This window comes from Phalacrocorax aristotelis, chromosome 28, assembly GCF_949628215.1.
Source record: "Phalacrocorax aristotelis chromosome 28, bGulAri2.1, whole genome shotgun sequence".
In the NCBI taxonomy this organism is placed as follows: domain Eukaryota; kingdom Metazoa; phylum Chordata; class Aves; order Suliformes; family Phalacrocoracidae; genus Phalacrocorax; species Phalacrocorax aristotelis.
Window position 1 is genome coordinate 1378171 of NC_134303.1, and position 23184 is coordinate 1401354.

General features: G+C 66.3%; 2 protein-coding genes across 3 annotated transcripts; one reads left to right on the forward strand and one right to left on the reverse strand.

The window, feature by feature from the left end:
• Window positions 1–1038: 1038 nt before the first annotated feature.
• On the reverse strand, window positions 1039–11236 carry CYP4F22 (cytochrome P450 family 4 subfamily F member 22). Of its 2 annotated transcripts, none has more exons than XM_075076061.1 (12): window positions 11007–11236; window positions 7156–7300; window positions 6153–6206; window positions 5942–6069; window positions 4253–4380; window positions 3175–3442; window positions 2300–2366; window positions 2096–2225; window positions 1890–2023; window positions 1737–1801; window positions 1544–1626; window positions 1039–1326 (listed from the first exon to the last, which is right to left on the reverse strand). In XM_075076061.1, exons 1-12 carry the CDS (start codon window positions 11190–11192, stop codon window positions 1119–1121), a joined length of 1596 nt encoding a protein of 531 aa, XP_074932162.1. In that variant the 5' UTR covers window positions 11193–11236; the 3' UTR covers window positions 1039–1118. The 2 variants fall into 2 exon arrangements, with proteins under 2 accessions (XP_074932162.1, XP_074932163.1); XM_075076062.1 differs by having other exon boundaries at window positions 1039–1308; window positions 11007–11235.
• Window positions 11237–16046: 4810 nt separating this feature from the next.
• PGLYRP2 (peptidoglycan recognition protein 2) lies at window positions 16047–21519 on the forward strand. The gene is made up of 5 exons (XM_075076063.1): window positions 16047–16164; window positions 18812–19651; window positions 20355–20565; window positions 20641–20935; window positions 21082–21519. Exons 1-5 carry the CDS (start codon window positions 16113–16115, stop codon window positions 21082–21084), a joined length of 1401 nt encoding a protein of 466 aa, XP_074932164.1. The 5' UTR covers window positions 16047–16112; the 3' UTR covers window positions 21085–21519.
• The last annotated feature ends 1665 nt before the right edge of the window (window positions 21520–23184 follow it).

Here is a 23184-nt window from a genome sequence, read left to right on the forward strand (position 1 = left end):
GTGGCCATGGATGGTGACATGTGGGATGGGGACATGTGGGATGGTGGCATGGCCATGGATGGGGACATGTGGGATGGGGCCATGTGGGATGGGGCCATGGATGGGGACATGTGGGATGGGGACATGTGGGATGGGGGCATGTGGGATGGGGACATGTGGGATGGGGACATGGCCATGGATGGGGACATGTGGGGTGGGGACATGTGGGATGGGGACATGGCCATGGATGGGGACATGTGGGGTGGGGACATGTGGGATGGGGGCATGTGGGATGGGGACATGGGCATGGATGGGGACATGTGGGATGGGGACATGTGGGATGGGGACATGGGCATGGATGGGGACATCTGGGCTGGGGACATGTGGGATGGTGGCATGGCCATGGATGGGGACATGTGGGATGGGGACATGTGGGATGGGGACATGGCCATGGATGGGGACATGTGGGATGGGGACATGTGGGATGGGGACATGGCCATGGATGGGGACATCTGGGATGGGGACATGTGGGATGGTGGCATGGCCATGGATGGTGACATGTGGGATGGGGACATGTGGGATGGTGGCATGGCCATGGATGGGGACATCTGGGATGGGGACATGTGGGATGGTGGCATGGCCATGGATGGTGACATGTGGGATGGGGACATGTGGGATGGGGGGACATGGCCATGGACAGGGACATGTGGGATGGGGACGTGGCCATGGATGGTGACATGTGGGATGGGGACATGTGGGATGGTAGCATGGCCATGGATGGGGACATGCGGGATGGGGACACGTGGGATGGGGATGTGGGATGGGGACATGGGCATGGATGGGGACATGCGGGATGGGGACATGTGGGATGGGGACGTGGCCATGGATGGTGACATGTGGGATGGAGGGACATGTGGGATGGAGGGACATGTCCATGCCCGGATGGTCACATGTGGCATGGAGGGACTTGGCCATGCCATGAGTTGGCATGTGATTAAGAAGGACACATCCCCACCACCCCACACCGTCCCCCCACTGCACCGCCACAACACTGTCCCCTCTGTGCCACCATTTATTCACTGCTTCTCCCTCAGGTGGGACATACGTCATGCGGGGTGTCCCCTGTGTCCGCGTGTCCCTCAGGCCACCTCCGGCAGCGGCTCCGGCAGCGGCTCCAGCAGCAGCCAAAGCCCATCTTCGGTGCGGAGGATGAGCTCGGGCTTGCGGCGCGTTGGCCGCCCCGCGTCCAGCCGAATGGTGAAGCGTGCCACCGTCAACGCCGCCACCACCTTCAGCTCGGCCATGGCAAAGCTCTGCCCGATGCAGTTCCTGCCACCGTGTCCCCTTCTGTCACCTCCGCAGGGGGGGACACACACAGGGCACAGCAACACCCCCCACCCCTGCCTCAGCTGGGATGGATGGTGGAACCTTCCCGAAACGCTGGGACGGTGTTGTCCCCGTGATGCCCAAATGTGATGGCTGGGGGACAACCACCCTACCTTGAACCCAACCAGGATGGGGGGGGGTGACACGTGGGGACACTCATGTCCCCACCATGGCTTACCTGGGACCAGCGGAGAAGGGGATGAAGGCCAATGGGGACCGTCCCTGGCTGTTCTCTGGGCTGAACCTCAGTGGGTTGTAGACCTGGAGTGACACAGACACCATCACACCGTGGGGACATGGTAGTCCGTGCCCGCCGTGACGGGCACATCCTGCTGTCCCACGGTCATGCCACCATGGTCACGTGGGCCTACCTGGGGGTCAGGCCAGATGTCCGGGTTGTGGTGTGTCCCATAGATGCTCATCAGGCAGATGACACCTGGTGAGATGGAAACGGATGCCGTAGGGACAGGGGACAAGGAGGGATGGTGACACTGGGGACATCTTGCACCCCGGGCAAGCCGTACCCTTGGGGATGACGCGTCCATCACGCAGGGTGATGTCCTCGGTGCAGCACCGGGACACGGCGGAGACAGGGGGGTGCAGGCGGAGGCTCTCCTTGATGCACATGGTGGTGAAGGGCAGGTGGGACAGGTCCTCCCTGGGGGCGAGGGATGGTGGCACCAGCGTTCGCAAGCCGGCTGACTGGGGGGTGACACCGGGGACACCTCACCATTCGATCTCCTCGACGTCCCTGCCCTTAAGGAGCTCGCGGACCTCCTGGCGGCACCGCTCCTGGTACTCGGGGTGGCAGGCCAGGTTGTAGAGCAGCCACGCCAAGCCACTGGCCGTAGTGTCATGGCCTGTAGGGACAAGGGGTGAGCGAGGGGACATGTGAGTCCCCACCCTCTGATGGCACCCGGGGGCTCACCCTCACCCTCAAACATGAAGGTGTCAGCCTCGGCCGAGATGTCCTCATCCGACAGGGTGTTGCCGTCCTCGTCCTGCGAGGGTAAGCGTGGCAGCCAAGGGGCCTCTTGGAGCCACCACCCTACAGCCAACCTTCCTCATGGCCACCACCATCCCCTTATGGCCACCACCCTACAGCCAAACTTTCCCGTGGCCACCACCATCCCCTTATGGCCACCACCTTACAGCCAACCGTCCCTGTGGCCACCACCATCCCCTTGGCCACCACCATCCCCTTGGCCACCACCCTATGGCCAATCTTCCCCATGGCCACCACCATCCCCTTGGCCACCACCCTACCGCCAACCTTCCCCATGGCCACCACCATCCCCTTGGCCACCACCCTATGGCCAATCTTCCCCATGGCCACCACCATCCCCTTGGCCACCACCCTATGGCCAATCTTCCCCATGGCCACCACCATCCCCTTGGCCACCACCCTATGGCCAACCTTCTCCATGGCCACCACCATCCCCTTGGCCACTACCCTACCGCCAACCTTCCCCATGGCCACCACCATCCCCTTGGCCACCACCCTATGGCCAATCTTCCCCATGGCCACCACCATCCCCTTGGCCACCACCCTATGGCCAATCTTCCCCATGGCCACCACCATCCCCTTGGCCATCACCCTATGGCCAACCTTCTCCATGGCCACCACCATCCCCTTGGCCACCACCCTATGGCCAATCTTCCCCATGGCCACCACCATCCCCTTGGCCACCACCCTATGGCCAACCTTCTCCATGGCCACCACCATCCCCTTGGCCATCACCAGGCCACTCTGGCCACCACCCTATGGCCAACCCTGCCCACAACCACACCATCTCACCCCGGCACTACCTTAGTGAGCAGGAGAAGGTCAATGAAGTCCATGCTCCGTCCTTGGTGGCTCTCCATCCAGGCCTGGTGGCCGAGGCGGTCGAGGGCCTGGCGCCGGCGCTGCACCACGGCAGCGGTGAAGCTATGCACGGTGACGCAGGCTTGGGCAAAGCGGCGCCCGTCGGCCGAGAGGCGGTAGAGCCACGCTGGGTGATGGAACGGGCGGTGATAGCGTCTCACCACCAAGGTGCTCAGCTCCAGGATGGCCTTGATGTACTCGCTGGGTTGCCTGTGGGGGCACCGGGGACCGCTGGGGACGGCCACCGCGGGCCGCCGGGGATGGCCACCCCACTGGCCGTGGCGGCCATCAGCGGGGAGATGGGGTGGCAGCAGGACCCCTGCCCGTGAGGATACCAGGGAGGGGACTCCGAGCCCTGGGGGAGGGGACCCTAATGGGAGGGCAAAGCTGGAATAAGGGGGGGACCCCAGGGTGACAGAATTAGGGTGGGGGGACCCAGGAGGGGTCAGTGTTGGCGTGGTGGGGACCCTGATGGGTGCAAAGGCCATGGGAGACCCCAGCTGGGGACAGAAAGGAGGGACCCTGGTGGGTGCAAATTGCAGGGGGGACCCAGGAGGGGCAGAGTTGGGGTGGGGGGACCCAGGAGGGGTCAGTGTTGGCGTGTTGGGGACCCTGATGGGTGCAAAGGCCATGGGGACCCCAGCTGGGGACCAAGCCGGGGCAGAGGGGACCCCAGCTAGGGACAGAGCTGGGATAAAGGAGGGACCCTGATGGGTGCAAAGGCCATGGGGGACCCCAGCTGGGGACCAAACTGAAGCGGGGGGACCCCAGCAGGGGACAGAAGGGAGGGACCCTGGTGGGTGCAAAGTGCAGGAGGGACCCCAGAAGGGGAAGAGTTGGGGTGGGGGGACCCAGGAGGGGTCAGTGTTGGCGTGGTGGGGACCCTGATGGGTGCAAAGGCAGGGGGGACCCCAGCAGGGGACAGAGCTGTGGTAAGGAGGGGTCCCCTGTGGGGGCACCCCGGGAAGGGGGGCCAGGGGCCATGCTGGGGACCCTGGCAGGGGACAGGGTGACACTCACTCCTGGCAGTGGCTCTCGTGGCTGAAGATGCACTTCTGGAGGGTGTCCAGGGTGAGGAGGCTGAGCTGCTCCAGCACCTCCAGCGCCGCCGGCCCCCCCGCTGCCCGCGCCGCTGCCCGCCACTTGGCCTGCAACAGGAGTCGGGGTCTGGGTGCGGGTCGGGCAGCGGGTGAAGGACGGGGTGTTGTGGGTCGGGGGCAGTGGGTGCAGGACTGGGTCAGGGATCGGGGGTCCAGGTGCAGGCAGTGGGTGCAGGGCAGGGCTCGGGGTGCAGGCAGCGGGTGCAGGTTGGGGTCTGGGTGCAGGACAGGGCTCGGGGTGCAGGCAGTGGGTCCAGGACGGGGTCTGGGTGCAGGCCAGGGCTCGGGGTGCAGGCAGTGGGTCCAGGACGGGGTCTGGGTGCAGGCCAGGGCTCGGGGTGCAGGCAGCGGGTGCAGGTTGGGGTCTGGGTGCAGGACAGGGCTCGGGGTGCAGGCAGTGGGTCCAGGACGGGGTCTGGGTGCAGGGCAGGGCTCGGGGTGCAGGCAGCGGGTGCAGGTTGGGGTCTGGGTGCAGGCCAGGGCTCGGGGTGCAGGCAGCGGGTGCAGGTTGGGGTCTGGGTGCAGGACAGGGCTCGGGGTGCAGGCAGTGGGTCCAGGACGGGGTCTGGGTGCAGGGCAGGGCTCGGGGTGCAGGCAGCGGGTGCAGGTTGGGGTCTGGGTGCAGGGCAGGGCTCGGGGTGCAGGCAGTGGGTCCAGGACGGGGTCTGGGTGCAGGGCAGGGCTCGGGGTGCAGGCAGCGGGTGCAGGTTGGGGTCTGGGTGCAGGACAGGGCTCGGGGTGCAGGCAGCGGGTGCAGGTTGGGGTCTGGGTGCAGGACAGGGCTCGGGGTGCAGGCAGCGGGTGCAGGACGGGGTCTGGGTGCAGGACAGGGCTCGGGGTGCAGGCAGCGGGTGCAGGTTGGGGTCTGGGTGCAGGGCAGGGCTCGGGGTGCAGGCAGCGGGTGCAGGTTGGGGTCTGGGTGCAGGACAGGGCTCGGGGTGCAGGCAGCGGGTCCAGGACGGGGTCTGGGTGCAGGGCAGGGCTCGGGGTGCAGGCAGTGGGTGCAGGTTGGGGTCTGGGTGCAGGGCAGGGCTCGGGGTGCAGGCAGTGGGTCCAGGACGGGGTCTGGGTGCAGGGCAGGGCTCGGGGTGCAGGCAGCGGGTGCAGGTTGGGGTCTGGGTGCAGGACAGGGCTCGGGGTGCAGGCAGCGGGTGCAGGTTGGGGTCTGGGTGCAGGACAGGGCTCGGGGTGCAGGCAGCGGGTGCAGGACGGGGTCTGGGTGCAGGACAGGGCTCGGGGTGCAGGCAGCGGGTGCAGGTTGGGGTCTGGGTGCAGGGCAGGGCTCGGGGTGCAGGCAGCGGGTGCAGGTTGGGGTCTGGGTGCAGGACAGGGCTCGGGGTGCAGGCAGCGGGTCCAGGACGGGGTCTGGGTGCAGGGCAGGGCTCGGGGTGCAGGCAGTGGGTGCAGGTTGGGGTCTGGGTGCAGGACAGGGCTCGGGGTGCAGGCAGTGGGTCCAGGACGGGGTCTGGGTGCAGGGCAGGGCTCGGGGTGCAGGCAGTGGGTGCAGGTTGGGGTCTGGGTGCAGGACAGGGCTCGGGGTGCAGGCAGCGGGTGCAGGACGGGGTCTGGGTGCAGGGCAGGGCTCGGGGTGCAGGCAGCGGGTGCTCACATGCATGATGTGGGTGCTCTGGTTGAAGATGCCCACGTAGGACTTGAGGATGTCCCAGCGGAAGGCGGGTGTCAGCAGGTGCCGGTGCCGAGCCCACTTCTGCCCGCGGCTCAGGAGCAGCCCATCCCCTGGGGGGAGACACCCGGCTCCATCCGTGGAGCACCCATGGGTGCTACCCCACCCGTCCTGCCACCCCTGAGCACCCACTCACCCAGCCAGGGCTTGAGGAAACCATAGAAGATCTGGTCCTTGGGGGCGATGAAGGCTGCGAGAGACGGGAGCGGGGGCTGGGGAGGGTGCCACCAGGGTAGCATCAGGTCCCCTCAGGGGCTTATGAGGAGGGGTGGGGGTCCCTAGGGAGAGGGGACCCCCCCATCTGGACCCATAACCACCACAGGATGGGGTTTTGTGTACAACGAGGCCTCCAGGCTGGCCATGGTGACACCTCTGGGTGGCCCTGGGGACCCTCAAGGACCGATGGTGGCCACCATGGCATGGGCACTTAGAGGGCTGGCTGTAGGTGACATCTCTGGGTGGCCCTGGGGACCCTCAAGGACTGGTGGTGGCCACCATGGCATGGGCATTTGGGCACTTAGAGGGCTGGCTGTGGGTGACACCTCTGGGAGGCCCTGGGGACCCTCAAGGACAGGTTGGTGGCCACCATGGCATGGGCATTTGGGCACTTAGAGGGCTGGCTGTGGGTGACACCTCTGGGAGGCCCTGGGGACCCTCAAGGACAGGTTGGTGGCCATCATGGCATGGGCATTTGGGCACTTAGAGGGCTGGCTGTGGGTGACACCTCTGGGAGGCCCTGGGGACCCTCAAGGACAGGTTGGTGGCCACCATGGCATGGGCATTTGGGCACTTAGAGGGCTGGCTGTGGGTGACACCTCTGGGAGGCCCTGGGGACCCTCAAGGACAGGTTGGTGGCCACCATTGGATAGATACTTGAGCACTCACTGGGCTGGTCATGGGTCACACCTTTCGGTGGCCCTGGGGACCCTCAAAGACAGGTTGGTGGCCACCATGGCGTGGGCATTTGGGGACTCACTGGGCGAGCCACCTCTGGGTGGCTCTGAGGACCCTTAGGGTTGGGTTGGTGACCACCACAGGATGGGTGCCTGGGCACAGCCAGGTCACCGGGCCAGCTATGGTGACACCCCTAGGTGGCCCTGGGGACCCTCAGGGCTGGGTTGGTGCCCCTCGTGTCCTACCTGAGGCCAGGAGGACCGGGCGGAGGGTGTCGGGGTGGAAGAGGCGTAGGATGGGCATCCATGGCAAGATCCACCACAGGCAGCCGTGCCGGTACCGAGCCACCAGCTCGTCCACCTGCTGCAGGCCCTCCTCCGTGCTCTTCCCCTGTGCCACGGGGCACCGCAGGGCTCAGTGACAGGCTTGGGGACACCCTTGTCCCCAGGGTGATGGCCAGCCTTAGGGACATGCTTGTCCCCAGCTCGTGGCCAGCTTTGGGGATGGTCTCAGCTTGGGTTCACGGATGGACGTGGGGACACTCAGGGCTCATGTGCCACCACGCTGTTGCCATCCACCCCCCCAGGGGACAGGTCCGTGTCCCCACTGTTCCCCCACAGTACCAGCCCCCTGTCCCTGCCACCCCCTCAGCTGCCACCACCCTAACCCCACTGTCCGTCCCCAGATGCCACCATCCTGTCCCTGCTGGGTGCCACCACCCTGTCCCCACTGTCCTGCCCAGATGCCACCACCCTGTTCCTTCTTGGTGCCACCACCCTGTCCCTGCTGTCCTGCCCAGATGCCACCACCCTGTTCCTTCTTGGTGCCACCACCCTGTCCCTGCTGTCCTGCCCAGATGCCACCACCCTGTTCCTTCTTGGTGCCACCACCCTGTCCCTGCTGTCCTGCCCAGATGCCACCACCCTGTTCCTTCTTGGTGCCACCACCCTGTCCCTGCTGTCCTGCCCAGATGCCACCACCATGTCCCTGCTGGGTGTCACTCCCCTGTCCCTGCTGCCCTCCCCAGGTGTCACCACCGTGTCCCCACTGTCTCCCCCAGATGCCACCACCCCATCCCCACTGTCCCCTGAGCTCCCACCACCCTGACCCCACTGTCCCCCACCCTAGGTGCCACCACTCTGTCCCTTCTGTCCCCTTAGCTGCCTCCACCCTGTCCCTGCTGGGTGCCACCACCCTGTCCCTGCTGTCCCGCCAGCTGCCACCACCCTGTCCCCACTGTCCTGCCCAGATGCCACCACCATGTCCCTGCTGGGTGCCACCACCCCATCCCCACTGTCCCCCCCAGATGTCACCACCATGTCCCTGCCACCCCCTCAGCTGCCACCATGCCGTCCCCACTGTCCCCCCAGCTGCCACCACCCTGATCGCACCGTCCCCCATCCCAGGTGCCACCACCCTGTCCCTGCTGCCCCCCCAGGTGCCACCATTCTGTCCACACTGTCCCCCACCTCAGGTGCCACCACCCAGTCCCTGCTGGGTGCCACTACCCTGTCCCTCCTGTCCCACGAAGATGCCACCACCATGTCCCTGCTGGGTGCCACCACTGTGTCCCTGCCCCCCCAGCTGCCACCACCCCATCACCACTGTCCCCCCAGCTGCCACCACCCTGTCCCCACTGTCCTGCCTAGGTGCCACCACTATGTCCCTGCTGTCCCTCCAGATGCCACCACCAAATCCCCACTGTCCCCCCTAGCTGCCACCACCCTGACCCCACTGTCCCCCATCCGAGGTGCCACCACCGTGTCCCTGCACCCCCCAGATGCCACCACCCTGTCCCTGCTGGGTGCCACCACCGTGTCCCTGCCCCCCCAGCTGCCACCACCCCATCACCACTGTCCCCCCAGCTGCCACCACCCTGTCCCCACTGTCCCCCATCCTAGGTGCCACCACCCTGTCCCTGCTGGGTGCCACCACCGTGTCCCTGCCCCCCCCAGCTGCCACCACCCTGTCCCTGCTGGGTGCCACCACCGTGTCCCTGCCCCCCCCAGGTGCCACCACCCCGTCCCTGCTGGGTGCCACCACCCTGTCCCTGCTGGGTGCCACCACCGTGTCCCTGCCCCCCCAGCTGCCACCACCCTGTCCCTGCTGGGTGCCACCACCGTGTCCCTGCCCCCCCCAGCTGCCACCACCCTGTCCCTGCTGGGTGCCACCACCGTGTCCCTGCCCCCCCCAGGTGCCACCACCCTGTCCCTGCTGGGTGCCACCACCGTGTCCCTGCCCCCCCCAGCTGCCACCACCCTGTCCCTGCCCCCCCCAGGTGCCACCACCCTGTCCCTGCTGGGTGCCACCACCGTGTCCCTGCCCCCCCCAGGTGCCACCACCCTGTCCCTGCTGGGTGCCACCACCGTGTCCCTGCCCCCCCCAGGTGCCACCACCCTGTCCCTGCTGGGTGCCACCACCGTGTCCCTGCCCCCCCCAGCTGCCACCACCCTGTCCCTGCTGGGTGCCACCACCCTGTCCCTGCCCCCCCCAGGTGCCACCACCCCGTCCCTGCTGGGTGCCACCACCGTGTCCCTGCCCCCCCCAGGTGCCACCACCCTGTCCCTGCTGGGTGCCACCACCGTGTCCCTGCCCCCCCAGCTGCCACCACCCTGTCCCTGCTGGGTGCCACCACCGTGTCCCTGCCCCCCCAGCTGCCACCACCCCATCATCACTGTCCCCCCAGCTGCCACCACCCTGTCCCCACTGTCCCCCATCCTAGGTGCCACCACCCTGTCTCTGCTGGGTGCCACCACCGTGTCCCTGCCCCCCCCAGCTGCCACCACCCTGTCCCTGCTGGGTGCCACCACCCTGTCCCTGCCCCCCCAGGTGCCACCACCCCGTCCCTGCTGGGTGCCACCACCGTGTCCCTGCCCCCCCACGTGCCACCACCCTGTCCCTGCTGGGTGCCACCACCGTGTCCCTGCCCCCCCAGCTGCCACCACCCTGTCCCTGCTGGGTGCCACCACCGTGTCCCTGCCCCCCCAGCTGCCACCACCCCATCATCACTGTCCCCCCAGCTGCCACCACCCTGTCCCCACTGTCCCCCATCCTAGGTGCCACCACCCTGTCTCTGCTGGGTGCCACCACCGTGTCCCTGCCCCCCCCAGGTGCCACCACCCTGTCTCTGCTGGGTGCCACCACCGTGTCCCTGCCCCCCCAGCTGCCACCACCCTGTCCCTGCTGGGTGCCACCACCGTGTCCCTGCCCCCCCCAGGTGCCACCACCCTGTCCCTGCTGGGTGCCACCACCGTGTCCCTGCCCCCCCCAGCTGCCACCACCCTGTCCCTGCTGGGTGCCACCACCCTGTCCCTGCCCCCCCCAGGTGCCACCACCCCGTCCCTGCTGGGTGCCACCACCGTGTCCCTGCCCCCCCCAGGTGCCACCACCCTGTCCCTGCTGGGTGCCACCACCGTGTCCCTGCCCCCCCAGCTGCCACCACCCTGTCCCTGCTGGGTGCCACCACCGTGTCCCTGCCCCCCCAGCTGCCACCACCCCATCATCACTGTCCCCCCAGCTGCCACCACCCTGTCCCCACTGTCCCCCATCCTAGGTGCCACCACCCTGTCTCTGCTGGGTGCCACCACCGTGTCCCTGCCCCCCCCAGCTGCCACCACCCTGTCCCTGCTGGGTGCCACCACCCTGTCCCTGCCCCCCCAGGTGCCACCACCCCGTCCCTGCTGGGTGCCACCACCGTGTCCCTGCCCCCCCACGTGCCACCACCCTGTCCCTGCTGGGTGCCACCACCGTGTCCCTGCCCCCCCAGCTGCCACCACCCTGTCCCTGCTGGGTGCCACCACCGTGTCCCTGCCCCCCCAGCTGCCACCACCCCATCATCACTGTCCCCCCAGCTGCCACCACCCTGTCCCCACTGTCCCCCATCCTAGGTGCCACCACCCTGTCTCTGCTGGGTGCCACCACCGTGTCCCTGCCCCCCCCAGGTGCCACCACCCTGTCTCTGCTGGGTGCCACCACCGTGTCCCTGCCCCCCCAGCTGCCACCACCCTGTCCCTGCTGGGTGCCACCACCGTGTCCCTGCCCCCCCCAGGTGCCACCACCCTGTCCCTGCTGGGTGCCACCCCCGCTGTCCCCTCACCAAGCCGGTGTGCCCCAGCAGCCAGCCGCGCCAGGGCGGCCGGGGGAAGCGGTTCAGCCGCTGGCAGGTGGCTCGGAAGCGGGTGACGGTGACCACAAGGTCCCGCAGCCACCCCAGCAGCAGCGCCAGGAGCAGGGTGCCCAGGGCCGCCGCGGCCAGGGGACCCAGCGCCCAGGCCAGCGCCATGGCCACCCCCGGACAGGCCAAAGGTTGGGCGCCCCAGCCTTGTCACGTGTCCCCGCCGCGGGGTTTCGTCACACCTTGTGGTTCTGCTGTGGTGGCACCGTCCCCCCACACGCGTCCTGGTGCCATCGTCCCCCCACACGCGTCCTGGTGCCATCGTCCCCCCACGCGTGTCCTGGTGCCATCGTCCCCCCACACGCGTCCTGGTGCCATCGTCCCCCCACGCGTGTCCTGGTGCCATCGTCCCCCCACGCGTGTCCTGGTGCCATTGTCCCCCACGCGTGTCCTGGTGCCATCGTCCCCCCACGCGTGTCCTGGTGCCATTGTCCCCCACGCGTGTCCTGGTGCCATCGTCCCCCCACGCGTGTCCTGGTGGCTTCATGTCTGATGTGTGTCCTGGTGCCATCGTCCCCCCACACGCGTCCTGGTGCCATCGTCCCCCAACGTGTGTCCTGGAGCCAAAGTCCCCCCATGTGTGTCCTGGAGCCATCGTCCCCCCATGTGTGTCCTGGTGCCATCGTCCCCCCACGCGTGTCCTGGTGGCATCGTCCCCCACGTGTGTCCTGGTGCCATCGTCCCCCCACGCGTGTCCTGGTGGCTTCATGTCTGATGTGTGTCCTGGTGCCATCGTCCCCGACGTGTGTCCTGGTGCCATCGTCCCCCAACGTGTGTCCTGGTGGCATCGTCCCCCCATGTGTGTCCTGGTGGCATCGTCCCCCCATGCGTGTCCTGGTGCCATCGTCCCCCCACGTGTGTCCTGGTGCCATCGTCCCCCCACGCGTGTCCTGGTGCCATCGTCCCCCCACACGCGTCCTGGTGGCATCGTCCCCCCATGCGTGTCCTGGTGCCATCGTCCCCCCACGCGTGTCCTGGTGGCATCGTCCCCCCATGTGTGTCCTGGAGCCATCGTCCCCCCATGTGTGTCCTGGTGCCATCGTCCCCCCACGCGTGTCCTGGTGGCATCGTCCCCCACGTGTGTCCTGGTGCCATCGTCCCCCCACGCGTGTCCTGGTGCCATCGTCCCCCCATGCGTGTCCTGGTGGCATCGTCCCCCCACGCGTGTCCTGGTGCCATCGTCCCCCACACGCGTCCTGGTGCCATCATCCCCGACGTGTGTCCTGGTGCCATCGTCCCCCACGTGTGTCCTGGTGCCATCGTCCCCCCACGCGTGTCCTGGTGCCATCGTCCCCCACGTGTGTCCTGGAGCCATCGTCCCCCACGTGTGTCCTGGTGCCATCGTCCCCCCACGCGTGTCCTGGTGCCATCGTCCCCCACGTGTGTCCTGGAGCCATCGTCCCCCATGCGTGTCCTGGAGCCATCGTCCCCCACATGTGTCCTGGTGCCATCGTCCCCCCACGCGTGTCCTGGTGGCATCGTCCCCCCACGCGTGTCCTGGTGCCATCGTCCCCCACGTGTGTCCTGGTGCCATCGTCCCCCCACGCGTGTCCTGGTGGCTTCATGCGTGATGTGTGTCCTGGTGCCATCGTCCCCCCACGCGTGTCCTGGTGCCATCGTCCCCCCACGCGTGTCTTGGTGGCTTCATGTGTGAATGTGTGTCCTGGTGGCATCGTCCCCCCACGCGTGTCCTGGTGCCATCGTCCCCACACGCGTGTCCTGGTGCCATCGTCCCCCCCACACGCGTCCTGGTGCCATCGTCCCCCACGTGTGTCCTGGAGCCAAAGTCCCCCCACGCGTGTCCTGGTGCCATCGTCCCCCACGTGTGTCCTGGTGCCATCGTCCCCCACGTGTGTCCTGGTGCCGTCGTCCCCCCATGCGTGTCCTGGTGCCATCGTCCCCCCACGTGTGTCCTGGTGCCATCGTCCCCACACGCGTGTCCTGGTGGCATCGTCCCCCACATGTGTCCTGGTGCCATCGTCCCCCACGTGTGTCCTGGTGCCATCGTCCCCCCATGCGTGTCCTGGTGCCATCGTCCCCCCACGTGTGTCCTGGAGCCATCATCCCCCACGTGTGTCCTGGTGCCATCGTCCCCCCATGCGTGTCCTGGTGCCATCGTCCCCCACGTGTGTCCTGGTGCCATCGTCCCCCCACGCGTGTCCTGGTGCCATCGTCCCCCCACACGCGTCCTGGTGCCATCGTCCCCCCACGCGTGTCCTGGTGCCATCGTCCCCCCACACGCGTCCTGGTGCCATCGTCCCCCCACGCGTGTCCTGGTGCCATCGTCCCCCCACACGCGTCCTGGTGCCATCGTCCCCCCACGCGTGTCCTGGTGCCATCGTCCCCCCACACGCGTCCTGGTGGCATCGTCCCCGAACGTGTGTCCTGGTGCCATCGTCCCCCACGTGTGTCCTGGTGCCATCGTCCCCCCACGTGTGTCCTGGTGCCATCGTCCCCCACGTGTGTCCTGGAGCCATCGTCCCCCACGTGTGTCCTGGTGCCATCGTCCCCCCATGCGTGTCCTGGTGCCATCGTCCCCCACGTGTGTCCTGGTGCCATCATCCCCGACGTGTGTCCTGGTGCCGTCGTCCCCCCATGCGTGTCCTGGTGCCATCGTCCCCCCACGTGTGTCCTGGTGCCATCGTCCCCCCATGCGTGTCCTTGGTGCCATCGTCCCCCACGTGTGTCCTGGTGCCATCATCCCCGACGTGTGTCCTGGTGCCGTCGTCCCCCCATGCGTGTCCTGGTGCCATCGTCCCCCCACGCGTGTCCTGGTGCCATCGTCCCCCACGTGTGTCCTGGTGCCATCGTCCCCCACGTGTGTCCTGGTGCCGTCGTCCCCCCATGCGTGTCCTGGTGCCATCGTCCCCCCACGTGTGTCCTGGTGCCATCGTCCCCCCACGCGTGTCCTGGTGCCATCGTCCCCCACGTGTGTCCTGGAGCCATCGTCCCCCACGTGTGTCCTGGTGCCATCGTCCCCCCACGCGTGTCCTGGTGCCATCGTCCCCCACGTGTGTCCTGGAGCCATCGTCCCCCATGCGTGTCCTGGAGCCATCGTCCCCCACATGTGTCCTGGTGCCATCGTCCCCCCACGCGTGTCCTGGTGCCATCGTCCCCCCACGCGTGTCCTGGTGCCATCGTCCCCCAAGTGTGTCCTGGTGCCATCGTCCCCCCACGCGTGTCCTGGTGCCATCGTCCCCCACGTGTGTCCTGGTGCCATCGTCCCCCCACGCGTGTCCTGGTGGCTTCATGCGTGATGTGTGTCCTGGTGCCATCGTCCCCCCACGCGTGTCCTGGTGGTTTCATGCGTGATGTGTGTCCTGGTGCCATCGTCCCCCCACGCGTGTCCTGGTGCCATCGTCCCCCCACGCGTGTCTTGGTGGCTTCATGTGTGAATGTGTGTCCTGGTGGCATCGTCCCCCCACGCGTGTCCTGGTGCCATCGTCCCCACACGCGTGTCCTGGTGCCATCGTCCCCGCCACACGCGTCCTGGTGCCATCGTCCCCCACGTGTGTCCTGGAGCCAAAGTCCCCCCACGCGTGTCCTGGTGCCATCGTCCCCCACGTGTGTCCTGGTGCCATCGTCCCCCACGTGTGTCCTGGTGCCGTCGTCCCCCCATGCGTGTCCTGGTGCCATCGTCCCCCCACGTGTGTCCTGGTGCCATCGTCCCCCCACGCGTGTCCTGGTGCCATCGTCCCCCCACACGCGTCCTGGTGCCATCGTCCCCCCACGCGTGTCCTGGTGCCATCGTCCCCCCACACGCGTCCTGGTGCCATCGTCCCCCCACGCGTGTCCTGGTGCCATCGTCCCCCCACACGCGTCCTGGTGCCATCGTCCCCCCACGCGTGTCCTGGTGCCATCGTCCCCCCACACGCGTCCTGGTGCCATCATCCCCCCACGCGTGTCCTGGTGCCATCGTCCCCCACACGCGTCCTGGTGCCATCATCCCCCCACGCGTGTCCTGGTGCCATCGTCCCCCCACACGCGTCCTGGTGGCATCGTCCCCGAACGTGTGTCCTGGTGCCATCGTCCCCCCATGTGTGTCCTGGTGGCTTCATGCGTGATGTGTGTCCTGGAGCCATCGTCCCCCCATGCGTGTCCTGGTGGCTTCATGCGTGATGTGTGTCCTGGTGGCATCGTCCCCCCACGCGTGTCCTGGTGGCTTCATGTGTGATGTGTGTCCTGGTGCCATTGTCCCCCACGGACGTCCTGGTGGCTTCATGCCATCGCTGTGTGCACACACGTATGAAGATACGCACGCACACCTTGCACATACGTGCACGTATGCGCACGCCCCGTGCAAACACACGCGTGCGCGCACCCCCTGCGCACACACCTACCTCGTGCACAGCCACGTGCACACGCAGATATGCACGCGCACGCGCACCCTGTGCACACACATGGGCACGTACGTACACGCGTGCACACATGTATATATGCACAAACACCTCATGCTCCACACATAGGTGTGCACACACACCCCGTGCACGCACACGCGCACGTATGTACACGCATGCAGACATGTATGTCTGCACAAGCCCCTCATGCACCACACGTGTGTACGCACACACACGTGCACGCACGCACACACACCCGGGGCACATGCATATGCACGTATGCACACGTGTGCACATATGTATGTCTGCCCAAACCCCTCATGCACCACACGTACGTGTGCCCACACGTGCACACACGCACACACATCCCGTGCACACGCACATGTATGCAGGCACACGCACACACACCCACATACCCATGTGCACGTACGCACACGCTTCTTGTGCGCACACGCACGCTCGTGTAGCCCCTTCCCGGCCCCCCCCCCCCCCCCCACGCGTGTGCACAGCACCACCCACACACAAACCCACGAGCTGCAGAGCGCCCACGCCACAGGCACGTGTGTCCCCCCGCCACACCCCCCTGCGCCCGTGTCACCCCCCCCCGCCCGCCCCCGTGCGCGGGACGCGGGGCCGAAGTCCAGCGAGGCCGCGACGCGGGACGCAGCGAGCGGGGGCCGCGTCCTGCGCCATGATCCCGTGGCTCCTCCTGGCCCTGAGCGTCTGCGCCCGGCCCAGCACAGGTAGGCACACGCCACGCCACGCCACGCCACGCCACAACACCCCACAGCACGCCACGCCACGCCACAACACGCCACACCACAGCACCCACGACATGCCACAACATGCCACAGCACCCCACGCCACGCCACAACACGCCACGCCACAGCACCCCACGACACGCCACAACACACAACACCCCACGACACGCCACAACGCGCTACAACATGCCACAACCGCCATAACACACCGTGACATGCCACAACCCGCCACAACATGCCGCAACATGCCACAACACCCCGCGACACGCCGTAACACACTACAACATGCCACAACACCCCACGACATGCCACAACCCCCCACAACACCCCACGACACCCCATGACACCCCACAACATGCCGCAACACCCATGACACGCCACAACACCCCACGACACGCCACAACATGCCACAGCACCCCACGACATGCCACAACACGCCGCTACATGCCACAACACCCCAGAACATGCCACGACACCCCACAACACCCCACAACACGCCGCAACACCCCACAGCACCCCACGACATGCCACAACCCCCGCGACACCCCACAACACGCCGCAACACCCCATGACACACCACAACACCCCATAACACGCCACAACCCCCACAACACGCCACAACCCCCACAACATGCCACAACCCCCGCAACACGCCGCAAAACGCCACAACCCCCGCAACACACCACAACACCCCACAACACGCCACAACCCCCACAACACGCCACAACCCCCACAACATGCCACAACCCCCACAACACGCCGCAACACGCCACAACCCCCGCAACACGCCGCAAAACGCCACAACCCCCGCAACACGCCACAACACGCCACAACATGCCACAACACGCCACAACCCCCACAACACGCCGCAACACGCCACAACCCCCACAACACGCCACAACCCCCGCAACACGCCGCAACACGCCACAACACGCCACAACACGCCGCAACACGCCGCGCCGTGTCACGGCGTGCCCCGACACGCCACGCCACGCTAGAACACACCGCAACGTGCTCCAAACGCCCCCAAACATGCCGCAACACGCCACAGCACGCAGCCGCACGCTACAACACGCCCCAACACGCCACCGCACGCGTGTGGCAACCGCGGGGGCTTCTCAGAGCCTCTTTTTGGGCCAAAATGGTTCTGGTTGCATTTTTTTCTCCCCCTAATTAGGGCGATTCTAGACCAAATTTGTGCCCACATGGGGGGCGGGGGGGAGGGGGTGTCCCCGGGGCTGGGGGAGGGGCTGCACCCAGTTTTGGGCGCTTTCGGCTTCAGTTGGGCTTTGGGTGCTCGCGGCGGGTGCAGCCACCCTTTTTTGGGGTGCTTTGCCCTTCGTTGAGGGACTTCCGCCTTTTTTTGCGGGTGTTTTTACCCTGTTTTGGGTGCAGTCACCCGGTTCTGGGTGGTATTGCCCTGTTTTGGGTGCCTTTGTCCTGTTTTGGGTGCATTTAGCCTGTTCTGGGTGCTCTCACGCTGTTTTGGGGTGCTTTTACCCTGTTCTGGGTGCTTTTGTCCCGCTTTGGGGTGTTTTCGCTCTGTTTTGGGTGCATTCACCCTTTTCCTGGGTACTTGCGCCCTCCTCTGGCGCTTTCACCCAGCTTTGGGTGCTTTCACCCTGTTGCAGGTGCTTTCACCTCGCATCCACCCACCCCTGGGTGCAGTCACCCTGTTTTGGGGTGCTTTCACCCCGTTCTGGGTGCCTTTGTCCTGCTTTGGGGTGTTTTCACCCTGCTTTGGGTGCATTTGCTCTATTTTGGGTGCATTTCCTCTATTTTGGGTGCGTTCACCCTTTCCCTGGGTGCTCGCGCCCTCCTCTGGGCGCACGCGCTGGGTGCGTTCGCCCTTGTTTGGGTGCTTCCCCCCTGCTTGAGGTGTTTTCACCCAGTTTTAGGTGCATTCACCCTGTTTTGGGTGCATTTGCTCTGGTTTTGGGTGCATTTCTCCTTTTCTGAGTGCGTTTCCTCTGCTGTGGGTGCTTTCATCCTGTTTTGGGTGCATTTGTCCCGTTTTGGGTGCATTTGCCCTGTTCTGGGGTGCTTTCATCCTGTTTTTGGGTGTATTTGCTCTGGTTTTGGGTGCATTTGTCCTTTTCTGGGTTCGTTTCCTCTGCTGTGGGTGCTTTCATCCTGGTTTTGGGTGCATTTGCCCTATTTTGGGTGCATTTGCCCTGTTTTGGGGTGCTTTCATCTAGTTTTGGGTGCATTTGCCCTGTTTTGGGTGCATTTGCCCTGTTTTGGGGTGCTTTCATCTAGTTTTGGGTGCATTTGCCCTGTTTTGGGTGCATTTGTCTTTTCCTGGGTGCATTTCCTCTGCTGTGGGCGCATTTGCCCTGTTTTGGGGTGCTTTCATCTAGTTTTGGGTGCATTTGCTCTGGTTTTGGGTGCATTTGCTCTGGTTTTGGGTGCATTTGTCCTTTTCTGGGTGCATTTCCTCTGCTGTGGGTGCTTTCATCCTGTTTTGGGTGCATTTGCCCTGTTTTGGGTGCATTTCCCCTCATTTTGGTGCAGCCACCCTGTTTTGGGTGCACACTCACCCACCCTGGGAGACTCTTGCCATCCCGGCACCCATGAGCACCCCATGGGCGCCCCTCGGTCCCCTCCCACGACCCTGTCCCCTCCCCAGGGCTCCCACCGCGCCACATGGACTCCGTGGTTCAGATCGTGGAAGCCCTCGAGTCGACCGACCACGGCTTCACCGGCACCGTGCCGGAGCTGGCGCGGGCACTGGGTGCCTGCAGCACCCCGGGGTGCCGCGCGCTGCTGGGAGAGCCACCCGATGTCCCACCAGCCCCACCAACGCTCAGCCACGAGCAGTGGTTGCTCTTCACCCAACTCCTCCGCCACGACGCCGCCGCACCCGAGCGCGGCGCGGTGCTGGCACCCGACGGCTCCACCGTCGCCCTCGGCCCCCTCCTCGCTGGCATCGAGGTTGGCCTCAAGCGGGCGGCGGGGGGGCCCCTTCCCACCGTCGGGCCACCCATCGACGCGCTCTACGCCGTCACCATCGCTGAGGGTTTGGGGACATCTTTCCTCTTGGCTCGTGACGGTGATGGCAACCGAGCCACGTTGGGACCCGGCGGCTGTTGGGATGATGTGGATGACCCCCAAAACTACACCCTGACGGGACCCCCCTCACCCATCCCTGACGCCATTGCCAACGGGGCGATGGATGGGGTGCTGTTGGGTGCCCGCCTGGCCCAAGCACCCATCCCGCTTGCCGACCTTCTCCGGGGCTACTACGGGACGGGCAACGGCACAGAGGAGGGGCGACCACCCAGCAGTTATCGGCGGCGAGATTTTGGGGCGCTGACGGGGCCGGGGAAGCTGGAGGAGGAGGTGGTGGCGATGCTGAGGGTGCTGCGGGTGCTGCCACCCACCCGGGAGCTCTTGGAGGACGTGGGGCCGGAGGAGGTGGCGGCCATCGCTTATCGAGCGGCGCGGGACTTCACGGAGGTCTACGTGGGTAGGGAGGTGGAGCTGGGTCGCGATATCACATCTGTCCCCCCCAAAAAATATTGGGTGGGAGGATGGGTGGAGAGCTGCACCCTGGGTGGGGCTGGGGGTCCCGCGTGTCACCCTAGTGTAGGTGGCAGTGGGGGGAGTTAAGCTCTGAGAGCTGACTGGTGACGTGTGGCCTGGCATGGTCAGACACCACCACATCCCCTGGATGGCCACTGGTGTGTCCCCTGGGTGGACCCCACCATGTCCCCTGGGTGGTGGTTCCTGATGGCCACCACCGTGTCCCCTGGGTGGACACCACCGTGTCCCCTGGGTGGTGGTCCCTGATGGCCACCACTCTGTCCCCTGGATGGACACCGGTGTGCCTCCTGGATGGACAACACCGTGTCCCCTGGGTGGTGGTCCCTGATGGCCACCACCGTGTCCCCTGGGTGGACACCACCGTGTCCCCTGGGTGGTGGTTCCTGTTGGCCACCACCACATCCCCTGGTTGGACATCAGTGTGTCCCCTGGACACAGCCATGTCCCCAGCCAAGGGACACCCTGAGCAGATGCTCCATGTCCCCTGGATGAGGGGACCCCAGGAGGACACTACGATGCCAAGGGGTTCTTCATGTCCCCAAGACCCCGAGGGGACTCTACCATGTCCCCAACTGCCCATGGGACCAGGCAAGTCCCCTTCTTCCACCGCCTGCCTTCCCTTGCAGAGTGCCCGGCCATAGTGCCCCGGTGCATGTGGGGTGCCCGCCCTTACCGGGGCACCCCCAGACCGTTGACCCTCCCCTTGGCCTCCGTCTACATCCACCACACCTCCACGCCCAGCGCCCCGTGCCGCACCTTCGCCGCCTGCGCCCGCGACATGCGCGCCATGCAACGCTTCCACCAGGACACCCGCGGTTGGGATGACATTGGCTACAGGTGAGACTCCGTCACCGTCACCCCCACCGCGGTCCCTGTCACCCAGTCTCCAGGCTGACCCATGGGTGCTCGCAGCTTCGTGGTGGGGTCGGACGGGTACCTGTACCAAGGCCGAGGTTGGCACTGGGTTGGTGCCCACACCAAAGGCTACAACAGCAAAGGTTACGGCGTGGGCTACATTGGAGACTTCTCGGCCACCTTGCCGGATCCCGATACCATCGCCCTGGTGCGGGATGAGCTCCTGCCCTGCGCCGTACGGACCGGCCGGCTTCACCGCAACTACACCCTACGTGGTCACCGCCAAATGGGTCACACCGACTGCCCCGGCAACTCCCTTTTCCGTGAGATTGAGACATGGCGCGGCTTCAAGGTGAGCACCGAGCTCTGTGGCATCTCCAGGGGTTGGAGGTTTGGTGCCCAGTTGGGGTGTCTGGTCTGGTCTGGTCTGGCATGGCCAGGAGGACGGGGGTTTGGTGGGAGGCGATACTGGGACTCATCGCGGTTTCTTCTCTGCAGTGAGGACCGGCCCCGTGGGTGCTGGTCTGGATGGGTGCAGGCAAGGTTGGATCATGGTCTAAATGGATGGTGGCCCAATGGGTGATGGTCTGGATGGACCCTGGTCCAACAGATGTTGGCCCAATGGGTGCCAGCCTGGATGGACATTGGTCCAGATGGACATAGGTCTGATGGACACCAGCCTGGGTAGACCCTGGTTTAGATGGACCCTGGTCCGACGGATGCCAGCCCAGATGGACCCTGGTCCAACAGATGCCACCACAGACCGATGGATCGAACCTGGTCCAGGCAGACACCAACCCGATGGATGCCAACCCTGATGGACACTGGCCCAGAAGGACCCCAGCCTTGAAGGCTACCAGCCCAGACAGACCCCGGCCCTGCCCCACTGGCCCAGAAGACCATCCCCGTAGCCACAATAAAGTCAGTACCAGGCAATCGGCTTTGGGTGGTCCTTGGAGAGTGAGGGGGAAACTGAGGCACGGGGTGGGGGTTGGCCATGGGGGCAGAGGAGGGGGCTCAAGTGAGGGACCCAGGTGCCCAGGACCTGCTGCAGGGCTGGGTTCTGTGGCACACGCGTGTGTGTGCACACACATGCCCTCTGCCCAAGCAGCACTGTCCCCCCTTAACCCACCTTGAAGACCCCCACATGACCCCCAAGGAGACCCCCCACCTCCATACTTCCCCCCCTGAGATGTGCACCCCCCACTCAGATGGGCATCCAGCCCACAGAGGTGCCCACCCTGCACCCCACACCATAACGCCAAGGCGCTACCATCTCCAGCACCCGTTCACTCTGAAACCTAATGATGGCGTTTAAGCTGGGTGCATGGAACCGGCCACCAGGTTACCCAGACCCCACTGCGGGGTGGCCCGGCATGGCTCCCCCTTCTCAACGTGTCCCGAGCTGTGGCCGAACATGAGGCCGGCAGAGCCGGGAGTGTAGATAACATCATCGGGGCAGAGGCGGAGGTGAGGGTGTGACTGAAACTCCTGCCTGGTCACATGGGGAAGCCACGGCAGGAACCGGGGCGGCCGAGTCTGGGTGCCGGAGCAAGCAGAGAAGAGCTGAGGTACCGTGGGGACAGGGGGGGTACACGGCGGGGTGGCACCCTGGGGTGATGCTCCAGCCTTGGGGGTGCACAGGGGATGGGGGGTGCTGAGGTGGGGTGAAGCAGCACCCTGAGGAGCAAGGGGTGCTTCAGGGGAGGGCCATCGGTGATGGGGTGCTATAGGGTGCTGTAAGTTGGGGTGGAGACCCAAAAAATGCTGCCGCCGCCCCACGCCCCCTCAGGGCTCGGGCACCCTCCGCAGCTCAGCTCTGGGTGCTGCCACCCCTAAATTGGCGGGCGCCAAAGCTGTGGGTGCCCACAGCTCACTTCCACCCTGGCGCCACGCTGGGGGGCCGGGGGCGTGCCATGACGAGGAGATCTTGGCGTGCAACCGGCCCTGTTCACCCCCGCCCTGCCTGCACCCTGGGGTGCTGGCAGGGTCCCCAGGGCCTGGGCTCAGCGCGGGGTGCAGGTGCCGGGAGGAAATGCCGTGGTGGTGCGAGGGGAAATGCAGCCGTTGTGGTGACGGAAGCATCTCCGGCACCCGTCTGCGCTCGGGGCCGAGGTGGTGGCGGGCCACCTGCCTGGGTGTCGCTGTGTCCCCGCACCCCGGTGTCCCCAAATCTGGATGCTGCGGCGCCCCCCGTGTCACCGTGCCCTGGCAGGGATGGGTGCTGCAGGGTGCAGGGGCTGGCATGGGCACCCACTGGGTGGGGGACCCCCTCTGTGGGCACAGGCACCCCAGGGATGTGGCACCCACTGGGTGGGGGACCCCCTCTGTGAGCAGGGGCACCCCAGGAACACAGGCACCCACTGGGTGGGGGATCCCAAGAACAGGGGCGCCCATTGGGTGGGGGACCCCCTCTGTGGGCAGGGGCACCCTGGAACACGGGCACCCACTGGGTGGGGGACCCCCTCTGTGGGCAGGGGCACCCTGGAACACGGGCACCCACTGGGTGGGGGACCCCCTCTGTGGGCACAGGCACCCCAGGAACACAGGCACCCACTGGGTGGGGGACCCCCTCTGTGGGCACAGGCACCCCAGGGATGT